General features: G+C 34.1%; 1 protein-coding gene across 2 annotated transcripts in view; it reads right to left on the bottom strand.

The window, feature by feature from the left end:
* The window catches only part of rad51b (RAD51 paralog B), a 50,694-nt gene that overhangs the window by 19,284 nt on the left and 13,266 nt on the right, over positions 1-18,144 (bottom strand). For both annotated transcript variants that reach the window (XM_051139446.1, XM_051139447.1), the window contains exons 8-9: positions 9,017-9,126; positions 3,916-3,994 (exon numbers count right to left, since the gene is read on the bottom strand). In XM_051139446.1, the coding sequence (XP_050995403.1) occupies positions 3,916-3,994; positions 9,017-9,126 (189 nt within the window). The remainder of the gene's footprint in view (positions 1-3,915; positions 3,995-9,016; positions 9,127-18,144) is intronic.

The following is an 18,144-nucleotide window of genomic DNA, read 5'->3' as shown; positions in this document are numbered from 1 at the left end:
TCAGCAAATCTCAGAATGATTTCTGAAGGATCATGTGACACTGAAGACTGGAGTAATGATGCTGAAAATGCTTTAATCACAGGAATAAATTACATTTTAAAATATATGGAAATTGAAAACAATTATTTTAAATAGTAAAAATATTTCAACATTTTACTGGTTTTGCTGTATTTTGGATCAAATAAATGCAGGCTTAGTGAACAGAAAAGACTTCTTTAAAAAAAAAAAAAAAAACAGAAAAAAAAAAACATTAAAATTTTACTGTTCAAAAACTTTTGACTGGTAGTGTATAGATTTATTTGAAATTTAAATATTTTGTACAATTACTTTTACTGTAACATTTAATCAACAATGTATCCTTCCGAAAAAAAAAAAAAAAAAAAAAAAAAAAAAGTAACAAAATAAATAAAATAAATAAATAAGTAAATAAATAAATAAATAAACAAATCTTACTGACTCCATATGTCAATAGTAGTGTATCTATTATGAAAATTCGGCAGTTGGTGAAAATTGTTCACATCTTCTCATTTTTTGACAAAATCTACTGTAAGAGGGCCTACGGATTTGTTTCCTGCCAGGAACTTTAACTTTAGCCTTATTGGAAAGTTAAATACTGAGAATAACTAACAATCTCACAACTTCTTGCAAAACCACATAAAAATGTCTCATGACACTTACGGAAAAGGAAGTTACACAACATGGAGGGATGACAGCAATACACAACGAGTTAAAAGTAGTGAGATCATTTCGAGATGAGGCAGCATTGACCGGTATGGCACAATATGTCATGGGAAAAGAGGTGTTTGTTTCAGATATATAGGAGGACATTAGGGTTTCTATTATTTCAGTTATTTGCATTAGCATTTTTGGCATCGCCCATACACCAGTAACCAACCATAATTATTTCTGGATTAAAGTGAAGTACAGCAACGTGTTGGGATCAAATATTGGCAGGAAGCGTTAGTGTGTGCGTGTGCAATTGACTTGAGGACACTGTGTAAAGAGCTCAGAGAGAAGTGTGTGAATAGTGTTTCAAAGGCCTTTCTCATACAGGGGCTTTATTTGAAGCTGGCAGGCCTTGCGCACCACACATCAAAGATGCACTTGTTGACAGAGAAAGAGAGAGTGACTGATTAACACAACTGATGCAGAGAGCCAGACCACAGCAAAACTATTCAATAGCTGGATTGAACTGGACACACATAAGACGCTCTCACTCTCGACACAAAGACACACAACCATACAAACACTCTATAGAGAAGCTCTGTCAGCAAAATACAGAAATAGGGAATTGCTGATGTATCAGAGTCAAATTTCCTGGCCAAAGGATAGAATGGTCTGAAAAACTAAAGTCAAAAATAATTATATTAGGTTTTATTAAGACTTTTGTTTGGAAAAAAATAAGTAAATTGTAAATAATATCATACATTTTTAAGTAACTAGATTTACACTTGTTCTTCTTTTAGGTGAATGTACTATCGTAACATCTAGGTTCAACATTTCAAATATTGGATAATATTTGTTATTATTATTGCTGTTTGGCTACTCTACAAAGTGCATAACAAAGGAATTTTATTTATGTATTAAAAAAAAAACAATAGAAAATTTAAAGATATTTTTTGTAAAATGTTGTAAAACATTTATGAAGGATCATGTGACACTAAAAAAATTTAACTTGCCATTTAACAGCAATTCCATTTTTAAAATACATCAAGACAGAAAACATCAACTTTTAATTGCGTTAATATTTTACAGTATTGTTTTTACTGTATTTTTGATCAAGTAAATGCAGCTTTGTGGAGTAATGAAAAAATAAAATAAATAAAAACAATATTATTATTATTTTTTTTTATTATATATTTATTTTTTAATAAATAGATTTAAAATATTTTTAATTTATATTTTATAATTTAAGTGTATTAATTTATTAATTTATTTCATTTTATTTATTTTTCCCCTACAAAGTAAATGCAACATTGTGCAGTTAACTGATTTTTATATAATTTATATTTATTATGTATACATTTATTTACTTATGTATTTTATTTTATTTTACGTTATTTTATTTTTTTCCCCTACAAAGTAAATGCAGCTTTGTGCAGTTAATTATTTTTTATATAATTTATATTTATTCTAGATATATTTATTTACTCATGTAATTTATTTTATTTTATTTTTTCCCTAAAAGTAAATGCAGCTTTGTGCTGTAAATCTGTAAATTAAAATAAAAATGATTCATATTTATTATATATAAATTTATTTAATTACTTATTTACTTTCTTTTATTTGTATTGAATATTTTATTGTATTTTTCCCTACAAAGTAAATGTATATATATATGTATGTATATATATATATATATATATATATATATATATATATTTTTTTTTTTTTTTCTCCCCCTTTGTGCTGTCAATTTGTAAATCTTATATATATATATATATATATATACACACACACACACACACACACACACACATATATATATATATATATATATATATAAACAATATTCAATACAAATAAAAGTAAGTAAATAAATATATATATAATAAATATCAATTATTAAAATATACATATACATATATACATATACACACACACACATATATATATATATATATATATATATATATATATATATTATTAATAATATTAATTATTTACTTTTATTTTATTTTTATTTATTTTTATTTATCATTATTGTAATTAATTTTATTTTTCCTACAAAGTATATGCATATATATAAAATGCATATACTAGGGGTGTAACGGTAAACAAAAACTTTTTTTTTTTTTTTTTCAATAAAAAGGGGTTATCAATTATAACAATTCTAAGTAACAAATTAACAGATTATCAGAATAGCTCTCAGTTGCAGCTCTAATTTTTTTTTTTTTTAACTACAAATCAATTTCCCACACAAAATCGACAACATCTCTCTAAACAAAAGCACCAAATGTGCTAATTTAATACTTGCTTCCTCTAATAAAACCCAACAAAAACAAGAACAAGCTCCTGAATGTGAGCTCATATCAGCTGTGGCACAGGCATTAACAGGAAGTGTGAGCTGTTTGACTATTCTTTGTTATTAAATTATGCTGAACTGATACCACTGATATCAATCATAGCTTTTTGTGAAAATGCATAAGCAAACGCCTTCAATTCCAAACCCCAAAACGAACTCGGGTACATCAAGGTAAATTGCTTTTGAATTCTCTTCCAAGTGCTGTCAGCAATCCACCACATATACACCACCATAAACCTCTGCCAAAGAGTCAAAACATTCCCACAGTTTTTTTCCTCTGATATCCTGTTTCCCATTAAAGTTTTGTGGTGTTGGGAATCCACACAAACCGCCGCGAGGTAAGCTGCGAAGGCCACGGATGAATTCAAACGGTCCTGACAGGACAGCCAGAGGTCCTTGATGTTAAAATGCAGTGGGCAGAACCGCACGCACAAATGAGTGGATTTGTGTTATTAGCTTTTCTCAAACCAACAGTGGTGTTTTTTTATGATTCAGATTACTGACACTCAGTAACTAAAACAAACTGTGACTTTCAGTTACTAAAAACTAGACTAGCCTGCAACAACTGAAATCTTGCATGACTAAAACAAAACTAAAAGATATTATACATCTGCTTTTAAGTCTAACCTGGATCAGTAAGAAATCGCTTAAACATTTCGATGTGCTGATTTAATGTCACCTATACCATTCCTGTGTGATATCATGATTACTTAGTGCAACGTCAGATCACTTCTTATGAATAATTTCCACTGGTACTTAAACATGTACTTACCTGCCTTACACCGGTGTCATGTTTTAGCATGACATATTGTGATTATTGCAGGAGATTACATGGGCATGAGTTCATGAGGTTCAGTTTTGTCAGTATGCGGTCTATCGAGCACACTCACCTTCGAGACGAATGCCCTCCCTCTGAACGGTGTAGCTCAGCACTGCAAAAGGGGCAACGGGTGATTTGGCTATGACGATCTAACACGAGAAACAAGAAAAGTTTCAGAATGAGTAAGAGAAGGGCTGTGTGTCACTTCAAGGCCACAATAACAATACAAGGCCAATGCTTCATAGCTAATTATGGTGCACAATGGACTCAGTATTATAATACATTAAAATAATAATATTTACATATTTTAAACACATTTATATTTTAAAATGGAATTTATTTCTGTGATAGAAAAGCTGAATTTTCAGCATCTTAACTACAGTCTTCAGTGTCACATGATTCTTCAGAAACCATTATAATGTGCTGATTTGCTGCTCAAGAAACATTTTCAATGTATCAATATTTTCGTGGATTTTTTTTTTTTTTTTGTATGAATAAAAGTTCAAAAGAACAATATGTATTTGTTTATTTGTATTCATTTATTTAGAATAAACAATTAAATAAAATAAAATAAAATAAATCTATTTTAATATATTTTAAAATGTAATTTATTCTTGTGATGCAAAGCTAAATTTGGGCTAATATGATACTTTTGAAAGAAGAAGTAGCCTCTCACAATGGCAGCATTTCTGTTATCAAAAATAGACATATTGTGAAATATTACTACAATTTCAAATGATAGAAAAGCTGGATTTTCAGCATCATTACTCCAGTCTTCAGTGTCACATGATCCTTCAGAAATAATTATAATGTGTTGATTTGCTGTTCAAGAAACATTTTATAATTTTTATTTGTGGATTTTTTTTTTTTTTTTGTATGAATAAAAGTTCAAAAGAACAATATTTTCTTGAAATATAATTTTAAAGCAATATAAAACATTTTACTGATCAATTTAATGCAACCCTGCTAAGTAACTATGAATTATTATTTAAAAATAAATAAATAAAAAAAAAAAACACTGAATCTTTTAAACAGTAGTTTACACACACACACACACACACACACAAAGACCCTAAATGAATATAATTTAAAAAGGGTTTTAAAATAAAATAATATAAAATAAAATAAAATAAAAAATGTGTTTTATTTGTGTTTTTTTTTTTTTTTTTTTTTTTTTTTGCATGAATAAAAATTCAAAAGAACAATATTTATTTGAAATATATTTTCATAGCAATGTAAAACTCTTTACTGATAAATTTAATGCAACCCTACTGAATAACTATGAATTATTATTTAAAAAAAAGACTGAATTTTTAAACAGTAGTGTACACACACATAGACCCCAAATGAAGATCATTTAAAAAGTGTTTTAAAATAAAATAATAAAATAAAATAAAATAAAATAAAATAAAATAAAATAAAATAAAATAAAATAAAATAAAATAAAAAATTTGTCAGGAGACAACCGATTTCCCCCTACTTATTTTATTTACTTATAATAATAATGTCTAAGAATATGTAAGCAAATTCTAAATAATATAATATATTTCTATGTAATCAAACTTCCACTGCTCTTCCTTTAGGTGAATGGTTCAACATTAAAAATATTAGTAAATATCTGTAAATTACTGATACAAGTGCATCTGTATCCTATAAAGCAGTGGTTCTGAACTCCAGTCCTTGGGGCTCACTGCTCTACACATTTTGTATGTTTCTGAATCTGACACACTCAGTATTTTATTTACTTATAATAATAATAATAATAATAATAATAAAATAATAAATATAGCTGTAAGCAGTGATTGCACTGTAAACTATTTGTTGAGTCAACTTAAAATAATTTGTAACCTGGCTGCCTTAAAATTTTAAGTTTAGTCAACTCAAAAAAGTTTATTCAACTTTAAATGTTAAATTATACTAAGTGACAAATTAGATATTTGAGTTGAATCAACTTAAAATTAAGGCAGCTGGGTTAATTACCCATCTGTTAAGTTTTGCAAACATGAATATCTAAGTTGTTACTTATTGCAACTTAACATTTCAAGTTGACTAAACTTATTTTAGTTGACTGAAATTTTAAGGCAGCAGGGTAACAAATTATTTTAAGCTGACTCAACAAATTGTGTTTTTTTATGTTTTTTTACAGTGTACTGGGGTTCAAGTGCTTTAGATACTTAAGCACATAAGGAAAAAGTCATTACATATTATTTAGAAAGCCTGTAACCACCTAAATCAATGATTAAATAACCCACTCAGCGGGTTTCGTGAAGTTTTGAGTTTTCGTTTAGACTTTATAGGCGTTTGTGTATATTTGGACAGGCCCCTTTTCTAAAAGACCCCGTTATAGCTTCCCAAAGGGTAAATTTCAACATGTTTTTGATCATTATTGACCTAGAGACTCCAGAGAATTGCACTGCAGTGTTTTGTCCAGACTGAGTGAAAAACCTAGGACTAGTTTGCAAAAAGTAGGCTTTTCACATCTTCTCAATCATTTAAAAAACATTTTGATTGACAGCAGTGTTTCTAGAGGCAACGTTGTTCGGAACGAGGAGGTTTATCATTTGATATGAGTATTGGGTGTACAATCATTTACGTCCTCAAAAAATGCGATACCACCCCCCAGTGGCCGATTTCTTTCGAATTTCTCACACACATTTAAGGCTGTGAGTCAAAGAGGCCCACTGAGTCTCATTCCGATCGCCTCCGTTAATGTTGTCTAATAGGTGCTCAAACTTCATCGGCCAATGGCGGACTTGTTTTTTCGAGATACGCAAATGTCCCCATAGACACTAGTGGCACTTTGGACCAAGATCGTGTACAGCGATTTTCAGGTTGACAGGACAAATGGCTGTACAGTTATAACCATTTTTATGTTTTTCCCCTCTAATAGCGCCACCAAGTGGCCAATCTCCGCAATTTTTGTCCTGTGACCTCAGCTTGAGCTTGTACATAAGTGTGCTGAGTTTGGTGAAAGTATCTAATTCTGTTTAGGAGTTATAGGCATTTTACTAAAAGTGGCCCTGCCCCTTTCGAACATTTTGGCGTTCTTTTGTCACAGTCAAAAGTCAAAAGTTGAACTTTTTTTTTGATAATTATTGATATTCTCTATTCAGGGAATCTTTATGAACCTAGGACTAGTCTGCAAAAGTAGGTTTTGCAAAAAATGCGAAATACCAGAAAATTTCACCAAGCTCACGATCAAATCTGAGCGTGCGAGTGTGCGTTTGGTCTGGTGTGAGTCAGGGATTCCAACAACATAAGACACTTGAGCCTGTGACTGACGGTTTAGGAGTTATGAGCGATTTCATACTTTTGAGCGCTGTAGCTCCCCCCGTCAGGCCAAGGGGGACAAGCCTCGGTCACGTTGTGGGCGGTGAGAACTAAGTCTCTGTATGACTTATGGTTTGGTCTGCACAATCATTTTTATGTGGAAATCGCTCATCCATGACCATTCTACACTCTTAAAAATAAAGGTGCTTCAAAAGGTTCTTCAAGCGATGCTATAGAGGAAACATTTTTGGTTCCACGAAGAACCATTCATGCAAAGGCTCTTCCAAGAACCATCTCTTTCTTACCTTTTTATAATCTGAAGAACCTTCTGTTGCCACAAAGAATCTTTTGGATCTTCAGATGTTAAAGGTTCTTTATGGAACCATTTAAACAAAAAAGGTTCTTCTATGGCATCATGAAGCACCTTTATTCTTAAGAGTGTAACAATTACAATACGGTTAATAATAATAAAACACTACTACTACTAATAATATTTAGCTGACTATATTAACAACCTTAATAATACTTGAATTTCAGATTTTCACATGACTGAACTCTTTCTCCTTAGGCAACAAATAAAGCCATTTATGGGGCTGCTACGTCAATGAGCATAAAAGCAAGCAAAGGATCCTGGAAAACAGCCTGTAGGAAAGCAGCAGCATTGGGTTACCAGACTCAGCAGAGTCTGCCGGCAACCTGCGTCACTGCCTATTAGAGATTCTTGAGAATCAACATGACTCTTTTTGTCATCAGCCTCTAATATCGAAACCCTGCACTGGGGTGTGGCATGTTCAAAATGAGACACCTTAGTTAAAAACTAACTCATCAAAACTCAAAAGAGGAAACAGACATGAGATGAAGGGCGCAACTGTCTGCTAACTGTTGCGTAAACACTCGTCGGAAATGATTCAGACTCCAAACATAAGTAAACAAATGAAGCTTTTGTGACTTCTGCTTAATGACTGCGGTATTCCTTGGGACTTCACGAGAGTCTCAAGTGAACCATCCGCACACAGCAAGCTTTGCTCTAGGCTTATTTGTATAAAAATAAACTGGTGCATTTGCAGGGATATCTGGTTACCTGTGGTTAAGAATGAGTTAGTTTTTACAAACCTGCTGCCAGTTGCTTTATGTGAACGCAGTTCCTCACTGATGCGCCGTGACACATGGACACAAAGCTTTCTGCTCACTCAAACCAACCCAGATCTCTTTACTTTGACCCAAACGCACATCTTTCACGCAAGGAAGTCATATGACTTTACCTCTAATGGATAAATTCCTCAGTAAATGGCTACAAAGCAGGGAGTTTCTGAGTTTTTTTTTTACTGAAGTGGCTTTGCCAGATCCACTGAACCGCACAAAAGAGCCAGGCACCATTGCCTTCCTTGTGTACCAGCAGTTTTGGACCACTGCCTCTCTATCAGTGTGCCTTTCTTTAGGTGGGAGCTCATTCGGAAAAGAGAAAAACAAAGTCCTCAAGGCTCTGAGGGTGTAGGGGCAATGAGGTATGCCATCATTTGACAGGATGAAAACAAGTAGGGCAGGCCTAAACAATGAGAGGGCTGGTGGAGTAAGCGATTTTCTTTCTTTTTAAGCTTGTCTTAAAGATGAAATCGCCAGACGACTGCAGTTTTACTCCCTGTGCTGATGTATTTCCTGAAGTTAAGGGAGGACATATTAAAGAGAGAGTCCTTTTTTTAAATAAAACAAGCAGCAGAATCACGATTTGTGAGTTACATTTTCATTGTAGAGAGAATTTAACTGGACAAAAAATGGTGGAGATGATGTCATCAAGACAGCTGAAATATATAGCTTTTCCCACAATCCCTACTAAACAAATTTGTCACCTGGTTAGATGTTGGTTTTGGGATGAAGTTCGCTTATCAAAGGAGTTAGTTTACCTGTCTCCGTTCTGCGTCTCCGTACTGGACGATGAGGCGTGTGTTCACGCTGTGACTCCATGTGTTTCCCAGCGCCGCTGTCACAAACCCTGAGTCCTCCTCTGTTGATACTGAAGGCCCAAAAAACAAAAATTTCATTTAGTCAGGGTCTGACCTTGAAGGGATAGTTCACCCAAAAATGAAAATTACCCCACAATTAACTCACCCTTAAGTCATCCTAGGTGTAAATGACTTTCTTCTTTCAGACAAATACAATCAGAGTTACATTTAAAAAAAAAAAAAAAAAAAGTCCTGGCTTTTCCAAGCTTTAAAATGGCAGTGAATGGGTGTTGAGATTTTGAAGTCCAATAAAGTGCATCCATCCATCATGAAAAGTACTCCACACAACTCCTGGGTGTTAATACAGGCCTTCTGAAGTGAATTGATGTTTTTTGTCAGAAAATTATTATTTAAATTATTTAAAACTTTATAAATCATAATCTGTAGCTTCCGCTAACTGTCGTACACACGTTCACGAGAGAGTGACGTTCCAGTGGATGACATAGGATGTAGGTGTAGCATAAGCTCCAGTAAGAATATGCTAGTCTCACAAGAACTAAATTTTGATAACAGCACAGGAAATCCAGCTTTCTCATGTTTTATGTCAAAATCCTTCAATATTTTTCTCTACAAATTCTCAAATTCTTTTGTAATTCTAATTCATGACCAGTGTTTTGTTTTGCTCTCTCCTCCACTTTCGCATTCATCGCTTCTGCATTTGTCACCGCGTTCATCTACATCCTACGTCATCCACTAGAACGTTCTTTAATATAACTATAATATATAATTGTATTCGTCATATAAAAGTCATATACACCTAGGATGGCTTGAGGGTGAGTAAATCATGGAGTAATTTTAATTTTTGGGTGTACTATCCCTAACATTTGTGCCAAATTAGAAGTAAAAAGTCAGCCTGGTGTGTAAATAAAATTAATTTAAATAAAATACTTTTTTTTTTTAATTAATTACTGTAAATGGCCAATTTGTCAGCTGCTTTATTAGAACTTGCAAGATGATTGAAACCAAAATGTAATGATGATCATCTGAATCTCTCTTAAATGACATTTGTTGACAAAAACAACATTTGTGAACAACTGCACATGCAGTTAACATTTTTACTCACAGTGAGCATATATAGATTCCTTATAATAATGCCATTATTTAAATGATTTGTGTTGTTGTCGTCTTATAATTTTTGTAAGATTAGTGACAAAAATCTTCAGAATTTTTTTTTTTTTGTTGTTCTTCATCATATTTTTTTGGTTGTGAATGAAAACGTTACACATCCTACTGTAAAAATATCCACATGCATTTAAGTTTTCTAGTTATATATTGCTAATGAACTTGTCATTATTTTGTTGAATTAACATTATTGAGATTTTATTTTATGAGCTTTTATTTTGAAGCAAATCTCCTGCTTCAGTGAAAACAGGCTTACAAGAATACCTGCCGCAAAAATAAAGCATAACTGCTGGCCTTTGTGTTCCCAAACGCGCACTAAACTCACTGCACATTCAATAAACAAGTTCACTGCATTCACTGTGAACGGAGCTGATCGCCTGAATGAAGTGTGCGCTTCACTTTTCTCTATTTCACCCAACACTAGGAGGTTAATTTTGGACTACAGCTGTTTCGGCATATTGCTCCATTTCCCAATTGCCATAACTCACTCATCCACTGTGAATCATTTTGAGCCATTGAGTCATTATTGTGGTTTAAGGACTGAGTGCAGAGCAGATGATAAGCCTAAGAAACAATGGAAACAGTTTTTAGGTCAGACACCTGAGGAAGTTACCAATGTCACTATTGACAACACTCATCCGGGTCTTCTTCGAACTGCTATGTAAACACACCTGCGTGTTTTTGTTCGCCCGCTGTGCCGCAGCCAGAAACAGTCAGGGGCCTCTCAGGTCACGGTCCGTGAGTCTTTCTCATGATTCTTTGTTGTGTAACATTTAAGCACTACGCTGTAATCTGACAATACCATTCACAACTGTCACATCAGCAACTCTCACTTCCTCAAAACATTTCCTGTGGAAAGTCGAGTGCGGGAGAAACCTGAAAAGGTTGGCACGGCATGTCAGTGAACTGGATGCCTGGAAGGCCCCTCCTCTGAAAAAACAACATCCTCAAAAAACCTGAAAAATCTGGAAACAATAGGCCACCACTTTACAGCTCCAGATCGGTTTTGAGCTCTGTTTCACATCAGCAGATAAAAAGGGCCACTTTACTAAACAGTGCCACTTTTCACACAGATTTTCACCACAAAATCACGCTTTATTTACTAAACACACGCAATCCTGCTTAACCAGGTGCTAACTAGACTGAAATAGCACTGCACTGAGAGTAAATTAAAATGATGTCATTCTTTTCTGAGAAAAACAAGTTGAATTTTATTTCAATTGCTCTTAAATTTTACTATTTCAATTTTGCAATCTAAATCTCATTTAAAATGATTACAGCGATGCAACTGTCACATTCAAGGCCCAGAAAGGTAGTAAGGATATCATAAAAATAGTCCATGTGACACCATTCAACGTAATGTTATGGAGCTACGAGAATACTTTTTGTGTGCAAAGAAAACTTAAATAACGCCAGCTCCTGCGTCAGCAGCATCACACGTACTCTATGCGTCGATGGTACTCTCCTGAATGTGCGGCGAAGACTGACATAGAGAAGTAAGCCCTGTGTTAGAGTATGCAGTTCCTGTTTGGCACAGTTCATTGACTACTGATCAAGTTAAATAGTTGGAAAGCGTGCAGAAATGGGTCTGTAAAATCATACTGGGTCAAAGGTACCAAGGATATTCTGACGCCACTCTCCCTTCTTGGATTGTGTCCACTAACAGAGAGACGAGTCCAACTGTGTCTTGATTTTGCTAGGAAGTTATACAAGTCTAGCTTTAGAGACTGGCTAACACCACTCACGGAGCAGTTGACCGGACGCCAGACGAGTCTTCCCCAGGTGTCTTTCTGCCTTCAGTCATAAAGAAATTATGGTTTTTGAGAAAAAAACGTTTCTTCATATAACAGACTTGATTGGTGCCCTGATTTTGAACTTCCAAAATGTAGTTTAAATGCAGCTTCAAAGGGCTCTAAACGATCCCAGCCGAGGAAGAAGGGTCTTATCTAGCGAAACGATCTGTCGTTTTTTTTCAGAAAATAAACATTTGTATACTTTTTAAGCACAAAAGCTTGTGTAGCACAGGTTCTGGGATGCGCGTTCACATACTATTGAATCATGTCAAAAGGTCACGCCGAACGTAGGCGGAACTACAGACCTAGTGTTAAGACTAAGAAAGTCAAACGCTGTTTACAAACAAAAAGGTACAACAATGTCAGACAATTCTGAAGTTGTAGGAGAAAATAAGATGTAGTTTTTCGCCATACTCTACCTTTTTGAGCCGGAGTACACAGACGAGTGATGGGAAGTTCGGATCATTTTACCGACTCTGACCTTTGAGTCTCTTTCAGCAAAATGGACAAATCTTTCCTTTTTTTGAGTCATTTCATTCATTTTAGCAAAATATAATTAAAATGTTATGTGTTACTTCCCTAACACATCTACTGCTTACACAAACGTTGATCACACTGCAAACCAGACAAAACTATAATGCTATAAGAAACAGAAAAGATGAATTAATTGTTTACCTGGGTCTTTAGTCTATGATTAGCTCACCTCACCTCTTATTTGACAAGTTTTCAGGTTTGAGCCGTTCGTTCATCACGTGACAGCCCCATAAGCTCAACCAATGCAGTGTGAGCCGGAAAGAGAATTGATTAGTTCATCTCTCGAATCTTCGGGTTTGAGTCGTTCGTTCATCACATGACAGCCCTATAAGATGAACGAACGACTTGAAAAACCTGAAAACTCAAAACAGGTGAACTAATTCCAGTACAGAACCTAATAGGATGTTGCACATGTGCGACTGAAAGAATCACTTCCCGAGACGATTCATTCTTCCCGAGTCACATTAAAGATTTGTTCAAAATGAACGAATCGTTCAAGAACGACCCATCAATAATTTGTAGCATCGTGAACACGCATCCCAGAGCCTGTGCTACAGAAGCTTTTGTGCTTAAAAAGTATACAAATTTTTATTTTTCAAAAAAAAATGGCCAATCGTTTCACTAGATAAGACCCTTCTTCCTCGGCTGGGATCATTTAGAGCCCTTTGAAGCTGCATTTAAACTACATTTTGGAAGTTCAAACTCGGGGCACCAATCAAGTCCATGTATGAAGAAAAATCCTGAAATGTTTTCCTCAAAAACCATAATTTCTTTACGACTGAAGACAGAAAGACATAAACATCTTGGATGACAAGGGGGTGAATAAATTATTTGTAAATTGTTGTTCTGGAAGTGGACTTCTCCTTTAATATCACTATAAACTCTGCGATATACTCACACCAAGTTCTTCATTTAGGAGTAGAAAATTACTTAAAATACCCGAGCAGCGGTATACTGTTAGCAAACATCCCGATGCCTCCCATGCTGCTGAGAGCAAAGTTAAAAATAGTAGCTGCATAAGAAGCAAAATAATGTAGTGTCAACCTGCCATTATTGCAAACTAAACACTTACGTGTTTGCAGATATGTGTGTAAATGAGCATATTTTAAAGAAACTAATCCCAGTAAAATACACCAGATAGCAGTAGTCTGCTGTGTCCTCTATCTGCAAGATGAGTAGCTGCACCGGGCAAACTGCGTTCAAGAGATTTTGTGTGCATGTCTGTTCTGTTACCTTATTTGCATAATTACTGTAGTGACTCAGGCCCTAAAACCATGTGCAAATAAACAAAGCTATCAGCAGGAATAACGCATTCTGATGTCTGAAAGAAACTCAGACTAATGAGCACGCGTTTTAATGCGGGTTCATGGTAATAAGGTTGAAGAGGACCAGACTAAACAAATGTGACGCCCTGTTAAGACCCAGCTTCTTAAATCAATGCTCTGGGTTCCAGAACAATCCGCCTACAAAACAGAAGCGATGGGTGTTTTCCCACACTGCGTGACAGCAGGGCTATTCACAGACTTCAATCGGCTGTCTTTTTAATAACCCACAGATCAGTTATTATAGGATACGATTCTTGTTTGCACCAAATTCAGCATGTCTGAATATTTTTACTGATGGATTGTCAAGCAGGGGAATGGGAAAGTTGTTGACTTGGACTGGATATAGACAAGGGAATGTCTCTCATGTGGTGATGTAGATTCAATGATAATGCATTACAAAATTTGGAGAGTTTATTTGTCCTGAGGGTTGATTTGGTTTGAAAGCCTGTAGTGTTTGGCAACAATCATGCAGGCGTGCAGTTTTTCCAACAATCTACTCTCTGATATTCTCCATCATCTGGGAAAATATTTGTGAACGTCTCATTGATGTTGTAAAGCTCACTTGCTGATTTGTTTTACACATACTGTACTTCTCCTCAGTCACAAGCAGAATGTGCAAAACCGTACGCTTTCATCAGTGGGTTGTCTGAATGACTAGTCGTTTTTAAGGAGGCCTATGTAATTACACTGATTTAAGGTCAGATCCATCATCCAGCACACATTGATCAGATGTGTTTTTTAGGGGGCGATTGCAGAGGATACATTTTTGGCTTTAAAAGCTGCTTTAAACTTTGCACAATCATCAATTTGCATTGGATAAGAGGTAGAAAGAGTTGTAAATTATCGTTTATGTGTTCCACTCACGTCAAAACCCTTGCGTAGCGCATAATCTAGTTCCGTTCCTTATTGTAAAAGGACCACTTACAGTACATACGCCAGGGTAGGATGCATCAAGGGCGTTTCCTCCGAGGAGGCAAGGGATGCAGTGTCTCATCAAAAAAGTGGATGAGAAAAAAAATCGTAATACAAAAATAAAACAACGTATATATTACAAAACATGACATAGTATATAAATTACTTGTTTTTCTAAAGTAAAACTGTCCAACGAATCTCTCTCGCCTCCCCTGAGCCCACTGAGTTTTAACAGACCCCCTAAAGCGTGCGATGGGTTTGGTGGGGGGTAAGTGAGAATGAATGGGGGCCATTCATACGAGAGGAGGCAATGCCTCCATCGCGCTATGATTGGATATCACTGGTTATGTTTGATTGTGATTGCTTCAAGCAATAAATCTCGCCTCTTGTGTTTGTGCGCGTTTCACATTCACAAATCAGTCTGACTGAACAATACGATGCCATTAATGGGAGGACTTTGCCTCCTCATTTCAGAACACCACTGCATGCTGTTGGGGTACACTGTATAAAAATGGAAATTTATACAGAAAAATAAATAAACAAAAAATATGCTAAAGTAAAATTTTGTTTACCCAAAAGTTACCTTATCATTGTAAAAAAAATAAAAATAAAAAACTCTACATTTTAACATAGTTAAACATCACTTGTAATTTTACTGTAAAATGCTGTCAAATTTAAAGGTTTTACAAATATGATGAAAAATAATGAAACAATGAAAATCACAAAAATCCATCCACATTTGATTATATTATATATAAATAATGTTGTCTATTCTCATTTTTGTTATCAGTAATGTACATTAGAGTGTTTTGTGTTTCATAATCTGTTATTTAGTTAATATTTTTGCATTATTTTTAGTGTCTATGTTAGAGCTGCACAATTCTGGATAAACTAAGAATCTGTTTTTTTGTTTTTTCTCTGTCTCAAATAGAGATCATAATTCTCCCACGATTCTGAACTAACAAAATAATGTGTGACAAAATATTAATTGCTGCAGTCTATTTAAAAGTGTTTAATTAATTTGAAATAATTATTAAACATTTTTAATATGTATTTAAAATATATTTAACATCAATTTTTAATATTAAAATTATGAAAAGTGGTTTGAATGAATGATTCAATGACTCACTCAAATACTTGTTTCATTACTCGATGAATCAGCATTTTCGAACAAATCTCTTGATTCAATGGCAAATATATTTGTAATATATAAGCGGCAAAACAATGCAATCAACACAAACGTTATACAGCGTTTTTATGCCGTGTTATCAGTCAGCCATATTGGTGGCACTGAATGTAAACAATGCCACTGAACCGAACGAAACTTGCATATTTTGCTGATTATTGCTGATGAAAACTGTCAATTATGGTCATGTTTTGGGCTGTACTAATCGGCCGGACCAGGAAAAACATTTGGAGTACTATAGACTGCCAAAAGTTATAACAAATCAAGGAGAAGAGTGTAAAAAACTGGAGGAACAAAGGGCTTTTTGTGGTTGGCCAAACTTAACCAGGATTTCCAGGGCAAGAATCTTGACAACGTTTGGGTTTGTTCTTATCATTTCCAGTCAGGTAGATGAAATATTAGTTTAATATTTTAATTAGTACTGCTGGTACATATCTTTACCACCTATTAACTTTAATTTGTCAAAATATTCTGCCCTTTCCTGCTTACCAAGTCCTTTTATATATGATTTAGCAGTTTCCACACGTTTTTTCCATGGTTTAGAAAACATTAATTAGCAGAACAATGTATTCAGTAGTATATTAACCGTGCAATCCATGCTGTTGTTTACATCCAAGTAGCTGCACATCCGGGTAACTGACCAAATCGTAACACAAGTGCAAACCCTCTATTAGAAATGGCAATTACTTTCAAAAGATGACTTGCTCTGTTTTGATCGCTACCATAGACATCATTGTTTAAATCCAAACTATGACCTTTAATCCAATTTCTGTGATAATATGAATGACAATAACATAGAAATAATACTGAGTGTGTCATTTAGAATTGATAGATTGCGAACTTTTAGCGATTTATCGTGCAGCTCTATTCTATGTTAGGATCTGATGGTGTTTTGTCTTTGTTTGTCATGTGACCCCGTGCACTGCATAAGTACTTACAAAGAATTCTGATTCATTACGTTGTTTTTTGTTGTACCACCTGTAATCTGTCGTTAATCACTACATTTTAAAGTAAAAAGTAGATTTAGATAGTTATTATATAATGATAATGATATATTAACATATCATTTAATGAAATAAATATTTATTTATTTATTTATTTTTACACTGTAGTTATTGCGGAGTAAATCTAAATTTAACAACGACTTTTAAAATTTAAAATTGTGTTTCATAAAGCAATTTCATAATTTAAAAACAATGTGAAAATACCTTGAAAAAATATTTTTATTAATATTAAAAATATTAAGACTAAGATTAAGCAATTTGTTCTATTAACAAATCATTAACTATGACTTTTGCTTTAATAAACTCCTAATTTGCTGCTTATTAATAGTGTTTAATGTTTCAATCAAAATCCTCCAGAAAACTCCCAGAAATGCAAGAGATAAAACAAAGTGATCTAAAGTCTAGTTTTTTCCTATCATACTACACAAAATCAATGTATCAGTGTGGCCTCTTTTACACACAGACGGTGGGGAAGCCCAGGGCCCCACAATTTAACTGCTGTCTGCTCACACTACAAGCTTTCGAATGAAATTTGACCCCAAAAGAAAACAGATGAATCTAAAGTCAGCAGCTGATGTCTAGTGGAAAAAAAATGGTATTAGATCCTAAGCAGAAATGGTCAGTAAATCTGCTGATCCATTATGATTTATATGTATTGGCTTCATATAAATAACAAGCGTGAAGCAGTAGCCAGTTGTAGCCGAGAGCAACTACTGTACTATTCTGGACCACACTCAACATCTCAGATTCAACTATGCAAGCAGATACAAACTGCTATAGGTATGGTCTTTTGTCTACAACTTCAACAAAAGACCTCAAAAGGAGTTTCCATTCCCAAGGCCAAAGAAAAACACATTTTCTCAATAACTGGCTGTCTGAGAACCAATAAAACCCTGTCTTAATCAGTTCCTCTTCGCTACAAAGTACAATAGCCTGAAAACCAGACATGCTTATTTGAGGTGCTAAGAGACATCCAAGTTGCAATCAGTATTTATAAACTGATTTTACAATATTATGCAAATGTAAATATTTTAAAAAATATGTTTTTTATTCTCCCTCATGTAGCTACAAAAGAAAATATGACTTTCTTTTGTGAAACACAAAAAAAGAGAGATTCTGAAGTAGAAGTGTTGCATAACAACCGTTATACTAC

This window comes from Labeo rohita, chromosome 20 (assembly GCF_022985175.1).
Source record: "Labeo rohita strain BAU-BD-2019 chromosome 20, IGBB_LRoh.1.0, whole genome shotgun sequence".
Taxonomy (NCBI): Eukaryota; Metazoa; Chordata; class Actinopteri; order Cypriniformes; family Cyprinidae; genus Labeo; species Labeo rohita.
The sequence above is the reverse complement of the archived record's forward strand: the minus strand, read 5'-3'. Positions and strand labels throughout refer to the sequence as shown.